The sequence below is a fragment of the Hyperolius riggenbachi genome, chromosome 4 (genome assembly GCF_040937935.1).
Source record: "Hyperolius riggenbachi isolate aHypRig1 chromosome 4, aHypRig1.pri, whole genome shotgun sequence".
NCBI classification, from domain to species: Eukaryota; Metazoa; Chordata; class Amphibia; order Anura; family Hyperoliidae; genus Hyperolius; species Hyperolius riggenbachi.
The window spans coordinates 376,820,473-376,829,327 of record NC_090649.1 but is presented as its reverse complement, the minus strand read 5'-3'; the positions used below and the strand labels follow the sequence as shown (position 1 = coordinate 376,829,327).

At 44.0% G+C, this 8,855-nt stretch overlaps 1 protein-coding gene across 1 annotated transcript in view; it reads right to left on the bottom strand.

Annotated features, from left to right (window-relative positions):
- Window positions 1-2,161: 2,161 nt before the first annotated feature.
- EFCAB2 (EF-hand calcium binding domain 2) overlaps window positions 2,162-8,855 on the bottom strand; it is a 68,672-nt gene continuing 61,978 nt past the window's right edge. The window contains exons 5-7 of the mRNA XM_068279565.1: window positions 7,490-7,532; window positions 7,198-7,264; window positions 2,162-2,371 (exon numbers count right to left, since the gene is read on the bottom strand). Of these exons, the coding sequence (XP_068135666.1) occupies window positions 2,259-2,371; window positions 7,198-7,264; window positions 7,490-7,532 (223 nt within the window). The 3' untranslated portion in view covers window positions 2,162-2,258. The remainder of the gene's footprint in view (window positions 2,372-7,197; window positions 7,265-7,489; window positions 7,533-8,855) is intronic.

Sequence of the window (8,855 nt, the reverse complement as noted above, 5' to 3'; positions counted from 1 at the left end):
TTGTTTAATATTTAATATTTTTGAGATTCTTTTTGAGATTTCTTTTTTCTTCTTTCTTTCTGTGCCATACTTTTTATGTGGTATTTTACATAAGTTTTTTGATGTTGCATTTTACTTGATAAGTGTTATTTATGTCACATATACATTTGACTTTGGTTTAATGTGTACACAGATATTCAAGTTAGTATTTAGTTGAGCACTTTTACTTTATGAAGTCATTCATATACAATGTTTAATCTTCTACTAGTGCTTTAACTATATAAATTGTATCATTATTTCTTGTATGCTGGAAACTCAATAAAAACAAGAAATAGAAAAAAAAGTAGTGCAACTTGAAACAGCTAGAGTCTGTCCATTTTCCGGCTCCCCTGCATGGGATGCATGGAGAATAACTATTGGTAGTATATCCTTGGCTATTCTACATTTCAAAAATAATCAATTGTTATGGTTGACACGCTTAATAAAAGTGTTAAAGAAAAAAAATCTAAGGTATTTAGCTTTTTCAGTTGGAACATTAGCATATCTGTATATGTGGTTAGCCTAGTTTTAAAATTAGTTCTTAAAGGGAACCTAAAGGAAGAGGGATATACAGGCTGCCACATTTATTACCTTTTAGTGCATATTGCCTGGCTGTCCTGCTTATACTCTGCCTGTAATACTTTTAGCCATAGACCCTGAACAAGCATGCAGATCAGGTGCTCTGACTGAAGTCAGACTGGATTAGCTGAATGCTTGTTTCAAGTGTGATTGAGATACTATTGCAGCCAAAGAGATCATATGCAAGAGAGGAATATCTCTGCAACACTATTGATGTGTGTGCTAGGACCAACAATTATTATATGGGGGACAAAGAAACTAGGCCCTTTAGAAACAGCACCACACATATATAATCGTCAAAAATTATATGCAATTTATTCAATACAATAACATCACTATACACATAAAAACAATTAAAACATATATGCCACCTGTGTAATCAATAACCATGAAATAACAGCGCTCAATGGATCAATATGTATATACTAATCATAGATCAACCTCAGGGGTGCTCACACAAGAGCCACCCACTGGGTATGAACCCGGGTTCAATTGTAAGCCAGTACACTAGTAATAAAGTGCAATTCTATCCTAATGACAGTAACTCCCAATGCAAGTGCTAAGTGCTATTAATATGATGCAATATATCAAAAAGATGCAATATGATCAAACAATCCTAGGTGAATACATAATACCTGTGAGGTTGAAATACAAATATCAAAAGTGACTATGATACTGCATACTGAACAAGAACCACGGAGGACACATGTGCAATATACTTATCCGGATAGGAGCGCAACATCAGGCTGGCAAGGAGAAGAAGGGCCCCAGGCGGATGTCTCCACCGGTTCCGCGGCTATTACGCCGCTTTATCAAGAGCTGGGGAATCTCCACAATCTCCAGCCAAAGAGATCAGCAGGATTGCCAGGCAACTGGTATTGTTTAAAAGGAAATAAATATGGAAGCTTCACTTTAGGTTCCCTTTAATGTCAGTATGTGCCTCATAAGATCCCAGATGAATGTGGCCAAAGTTGAGGTTCTGGGATTTTTTTTTCGGGGGGGGGGGGGGGGGGGGGATGGGGGGAATGATATTGTTGATGCAACCTGTCACTAGCAATGGCAGACTTTTCAAAACAGTACATTTTTATCTGTCAAATGTAAACAGGGATTTTTATTGTACGCCTTTTGTTATACTTGGCTGATTCACAAAGCTTTTCTGTTGAATTAACTCACTTTATTTATTACCTCACAATTTATCTCTCCTTAACTGACTCAGCTCATGGTTTCATTAAACATGGGTATTATTACCGTGCATGCACAGCGTACGGCAATATTACTGTTACATCCACACGTAAGTAGCAGGAGATATGCAAATAGCGTAACCCGCTGTACTCTTCCAGCGCGCCCACTACTATGGGCTCGTTCACATGCTAAATGTGTTGCCCACAACCGTCACTGCTCGATCATTAGGGAGACACTGATAAGCATGAGTGCTGTAGAGACGCATTTTTTTTCCGGCATGATGTGCACTACAAAAATGTTAAGGTTTCCTATGAAAATGGCTTTACTAATTTTAGTAATTTCTGCATTATAAATATTTTTGATTTTGAAATAACAAACATGATTTTTAATGGAATGGTATAACATTTTATTATTACATATTAATACTTATAAATATTATTCCATATGGCAAAACAATGTGACAAATGTCACCTAGATGTTTAGTAATCTACCACCATCATTGAAACATAGTCCTTGTATGGAACCACATTCTTCTCTGGATCAACTGCAGCAGAGACCATTTCCTCCATCTCCTCCTGTGTGAATGGTTCACCTGCAGAGCAGAACGCATCACCTGTTTAGCTACTTACATTGTTAAAGCTACAAATATGGCAAAGCCCTACATAATGGCATAACTGTATGCAGCGGAATTAGTTAATTACTGAGGGTGGTGTGCTCAAAATTACAACCCACTACTTATTCTGTAAACTACCACACCAACGTTACAACAATACCGTTGCACCAGAATTATCTGGGTGCATGAAGCAAATATGGTAACTTATTGCTCCTGATAATTTGGGTGCCACCATGGGCTGCTGTAGAAATTGTGGTTATAACGGGGCTGATGTGGTAATCTGGGCATGGGATACACCATCAGCTATGTTGAGTGCCAGAGTTCTGCTATGCTATAGCCATACTGTTTTTCAAAATGGACTGCGACAGCCTTTGAGTGCTGGATAAATTATGGTAGAGGCAGGCGCCAGAGACCCATTATAATATAGCAGAAACCCATCTTTCTAAATTACCGGCTACAGCAGCAGAGGCGTAGGTGTGCGTGTGTGTATGTGTGTGCAGGTGAGTGTGTGTGTGTGTGTGGGGGGGGGGGGGGGTTAGTTTCAGGCGTAGGTAATGTGAGAGTTATGTTAGGGTATGTAATCGTAAAAGTGTCGCCTCTCTGGTGCCAGTCCCTGCCGCACTACTGGTGCTGCTTGTTGCTATCCACGCTCCATTGCCGGACAACCTTGGGCCCATGGCCGCTCCTCTGCTGGGCACCGTCGCAACCACACATTCCTCCACCACTTCTTACTGGGTCTCCTGCGCAATACTATGCAGGGTGCCCAAGCAAATCATCTGCCAAGGATCACCATTGGTCCAAGTTCGTAACCAGTAAGCATCCTCCCTGAAGTAATGACCCCGGCTTATGCTGGTGTGTGTATGGTGGTATATGGGATTAGTTTGATACCAATCTGTCTCAAGAGAGGATGACACAATGGGCTTGATTCACAAAGCCGTGCTAACTGTTTAGCACGGGTGTGCTAAACAGCTCAGCTAAACAGTTAGCACGTAAAGTGCCGTTCGCGGACTTTTGCGTGCGCAATTTGCCATTTGCCGCAAATTGCGCGCGCAGAAGTCTGCGATCACGCGAATCGCGGCACTTTGCGTACGCAAAAGTCCGCGAACGGCACTTCACGTGCTAACTATTTAGCACACCCGTGCTAAATAGTTAGCACGGCTTTGTGAATCAAGCCCAATATGTGCTCATAATCTTAAGATAGGTTTGATGCAATGATTGAATGCATGTTTGCACTATCCATGTCACAGGGCCACAGTCAGGACACATACACATTTTGGGGAACCTCTGCAGATTGTATGTGACTATGCAAGAGAATGTATTCTTCTGTAACTAAGCCCCTGACTTTTAACTTAGGGAAATCATTGGTTTCTAGATGATTTATTTGATTAATTTGTGTGAAAGCATTTGCATGCGAGTGTGTAAAGCAGGTATGTGGAACTCCAGTCTTCGGGGCCCGAGGTCCTAACACATTTTTGGCACAGCTTAAATTAATTGATGAGACTGAATGAGGAAGGGTGTGGTTCATCAAGCAGAACACATTTCTCCATTTCTGAGCTCATCCTAAACACTGGCATAGATATGGCCCCCGAGGACTGGAGTTCGACACCTGTGGTATAAAGGGTTAAATTATTTTGCTAATCTTACATTAGGGTTCCTATATAATTACCTCTTCCCCTTATTTTGCTCACAGGAGATGTTTTCACACCTTATTAATAAAATACCTTTCCAGCTCCCAGCACAAAAGGAAAATATTTGATATTTCTTTTTCCCTATTTTTAGTACCTATTCAATTGTTTGCTGTAGAAAGGATATTTTGTAGATAAGATGAAAATGTATCTCTTGGGAGAAAACCCAGAAGGCAAACATTACAATACTTATTTCAGGAGAGGAAAGCCTCTCCCCCTCCCCGTCCCTCAGCGTTCAAGCTTTGGGACCCCCCAAGTTCCACGGAACTGGCCCGCACTGCAGATAGCTTGTACATGTGCAGGAGTACAAAGCCGGCACTCTTGCTCAGCGGGCATGGTCCATTGACTAACCCTTTTCGACAGGTTTGCGGGGGTCCTGGCGCTGGAACGTCGAGGAGGGTGACAAGGGAAGCATTTGTAGAATCCAGGAGCTTCCATGTCCTAAGGTAAGTACACAAATTGGGAAACCTTTTTTTCTTTTGTTTACTTCAGGGTCTCTTTAACTGAATAGGTGCCATGATGTGTAGTCATATGGACCTTTCATTCCTTTATGTCAAACCCTAACCTCTTTATCTAGACCTTAAAGGACAACTCTAGGGAGAGGTATAAGGAGGCTGCCATATTTATTCCTCCTTAAGTAATACCAGTTTCCTGGCAGCCCTGCTAATGTCTTTGGATGCAATAGTGTCTGAATAACACCAGAAACAAGCATGCAGCTAATCTTGTCAGTTCCGACATTAATGTCGGAAACACCTGATATGCTGCATGCTTGTTCAGGGGCTATGGCTAAAAGTATTAGAGACAGAGGATCAGCAGGACAGCCAGGCAACTGGTATTGCACAAAAGGAAAAAAAAACATGGCCGCCTCCCTACAGTTGTCCTTTAACCCTTACCACCCATACATGTCTAACCATAACCACACCACCTAAGTCTCATCAATGTCAACTTTAACAAGCCCTCCCCACACCCTTTGATGCCTAATCATAAACGTACCCCCTGGTGGCTAATGCTAACATTACCCCCGGCAATGATAAATAAATCACCTAATGCTGGGAATACACAGTGGCCTCAATTCACTAAGCTTTATTAAACACTTTATCAAACACTTTATCAAACACTTGATAATTTACCTCATGGGTAAAATCTAATTTTGAATTCACCAATGTGTTATATATTTATTGAATGTTTTATCGAGAAAACTTTCAATAAATCTATAACAATCTATAACACCTTAGTGCAGTGGTTCCCAACCCATGTGCCACGACACATACATGTGTCGCGGCAGCTTCGGGTATGTGTCGCAGTGTCAGCTCTCGGAGGAAAGCAGCGCAGTGGAGGGAGAGCTGTGGGCAGCGGCGGAGAAGGGGGCCATCTCCCCCCCTTCTCTCACCTTAGGGTGCTCTCCCTTCCTCGCTCTGTCCTCCGGAACTAACTGTGATCAGGCGTTTGCAGCGGGCGGGACTTACCTTCCGTGTCGCTCCAAGCGCCGGAAGTTCTGGTGCCACAGCTGCTGCTCTGGTCTGGATCAGACCAGAGTAGTGGCAAATCATACTGCGCCTGCGACGAGACCAGACGGAAACACGGAAGGTAAGTTCCGCCCCTCTGCCAGCCACCGCACTTCGTTCTGGAGGAGAGAGTGAGGGAGGGAGAGCACCCTGAGGTGCCGCTCTCCTTCCCTCGCTCTCTCCTCCTGGGGGGGGGCACCTGGCTACATATACTGGGCATATATACCCCTGGCTACATATACTGGGCACATATACCCCTGGCTACATATACTGGGCACATCTACCCCTGGCTACATATACTGGGCACATATACCCCTGCCTACATATACTGGGCACATATACCTCTGGCTACATATACTAGGCACATATACCTCTGGCTACATATACTAGGCACATATACCCCTGACTACATATACTAGGCACATATACCCCTGACTACATATACTGGGCACATATACACCTGCCTACATATACTGGGGACATATACCTCTGGCTACATATACTGGGCACATATATCCCTGGCTACATATACTGGGGACAACTGGCTGTTTGTCATTATGTGCATTTACTGGTGAAAAGCGGTCTCTTATTATGTGCATTTACTGGTGAAAAGCTGTCTCTTATTATGTGCATTTACTGGTGAAAAGCTGTCTCTTATTATGTGCATTTACTGGTGAAAAACTGTCTCTTATGTGCATTTACTGGTGAAAAGATGTCTCTTATTATGTGCATTTACTGGTGAAAAGCTGTATCTTATTATGTGCATTTACTGGTGAAAAGCGGTCTCTTATTATGTGCATTTACTGGTGAAAAGCTGTCTCTTATTATGTGCATTTACTGGTGAAAATCTGTCTCTTATTATGTGCATTTACTGGGGAAACGCTGTCTCTCATTACGTGCATTTACTGGTGAAAGGCTGTCTGTTATTACCTGCATTTACTGGTGAAATGCTGTCTCTTATGTGCATTTAGTGGGGAAACGCTGTTTCTCATTACATGCATTTAGTCTAAGTGTCACAGAGATCTGAACGTTTGGTTTGATGTGTCACGACTCCAAAAAGGTTGGGAACCACTGCCTTAGTGAAATAAAAATTAGATTTTACCCATGAGGTAAATTATCCATCCTTTGATAAAGTGTTTGATAAAGATAAGAGATTTTTCAGCAGATTTACTGTCCAATCAATTTTCCGATCTTGTTTCAGAATCGATCTCCATTCACTTCTATGAGAAATCGATCAGAAAAAGGAAAAAATAAGATCGGACCAGTCGGAAATTATCTATCGAATCATCTATCTGCCAAAAAATCTCATGGTGTGTTCCCAGCATAAGGCTGTACCAAAATGTCCCTGAGCAGAGATGATACGCTACTCTGTAAGTAATCTGGCTGTGGTGAATGGGGCTCGACATGTGGTCTGGGGCGTGTTCATCTAGCATGAGAATCAGGCACTCCATTTACTCAAAAGCAGCCTCACGGCACTGAGATGAACAGGTGCCAAAATAATAACTACTTCACAATGTATGCTCCTAAACAGTGCTGGCTCTATAGCCTGTCTATATACTGTCTGCTACACATATAGTTTTATCTTTGGCTTAGGTAATCTTGGAGCATGCATTACCTTCCTCTGTCATATATTTAATAAGCTCTTCTTTAGTTAGGAATCCCTTTTTCTTGTCATCTAAAACCTAAAGAAAATAATAAGTAATAATAGTAAAGTATTATTAGCAAACCAAGCATGAAATAAAAAAAATAAAATTCAACAGTTTTAATGAATATTCTGGAATGAAAGGTTGATAAACACATAGTGCTATTTCCATGCAGAGAATCTTTTAAGTTGATTTATCAAGCTGACTGATCTGCAAAAAGATAAAATTGTATTATGTGCGGCTGGCATGAGTTTAAAGACATACCTCAAATGCTCGCTGGAGGATATCTTCAGATATTGGCCGGTACCTATAGAAAGTGAAAGAATAAAGGAAGATGCACCAGTAAAAGGGATAAGGACATTTTTTGCACAGCTTACAAAGTCAAGATACCACAAGGATCATAGTGGCGTTCCTACCACAGGGAGCAGGGGGGCGTGGCGCACAGGGTGCCAGACAGCCAGGAGGGTGTCGCCACGACCCCCCATAGATAAAATCATGCCGGAGCGGGGAAGAGCAGCGCTAGGAGGAGGGGTGACAGCAGGGATAGCGGCGGGGAGGGGAGACATATCCCCCCCCCCCTCCCTCACCTGGGTCCCCTCCTTCTGCCTCTCCCCCCCCCCCAAAATGCGGGCAGCGGGTCGGGGGCAGCGAGCAGGCGGGCGCGGAGAATACTTACGTCACTTCCGCGTATCAGCCTGGAACGCTGCGTCGCCGTCACGGGTCTCTTCTGCGCCTCCAATCCCAGACTGATACACAGAAGTAACGTGAGTATTCTCCGCGCCCGCCTGCTCACCGTTTGCTGCGCGCATTTTGGGGGATGGGGGGGAGAGAGGCAGAAGGAGGGGACCCAGGTGAGGAAGGGGATATGTCCCCCCCTCCCCACCGCTATCCCTGCTGTCACCCCTCCTTCTGGCTACACTGGGGGGGCACTATGCTAGCTACACTGGGGGCCACTATACTACCTAAACTGGGGGCCACTATACTAATTAAACTGGGGGCCACTATACTACCTAAACTGGGGGCCACTGTGAGGGAGGGGATATGTCCCCACCGCTATCCCTGCTGTCACCCCTCCTTCTAGCTACACTGGGGGGGGCACTATGCTAGCTACACTGGGGGCCACTATACTACCTAAACTGGGGGCCACTATACTACCTAAACTGGGGGCCACTATACTAGCTATACTGGGGGCCACTATACTACCTATACTGGGGGCAGCTATACGGGGGCCACTATACTAGCTACACTGGGCACGGGGGTCGCTACACTAGCTATACTGGGGGCCACTATATTACCTATAGGGGGGGGGGCACCATACCATACTAGCTACCTATACTGGGGGCAGTTGTGGCACCGGGGGGGGTGCTTTGGGTGCTAAAGCACCCCCTAAAATTCTCCAAGCACCCCCCAGCGTGAACTGACTTTCAGCATCTAATAGATGCCGTGTCAGTTCACCGCAGCAGCAGAGCAGGGCTATAGTAAAATGTCCGAAGCCCTGCTCTAGAGACTTTGGGAGTTTCAGTTGCTGTCTGCAGAGGATCGTGGGAGCTGCGCACCGGACGGAGGCCGGAACAGGAGCTCTGCTGCAGGTGAGTAAATGTTTTTTTTTTATATTTATACGTTTATGTTC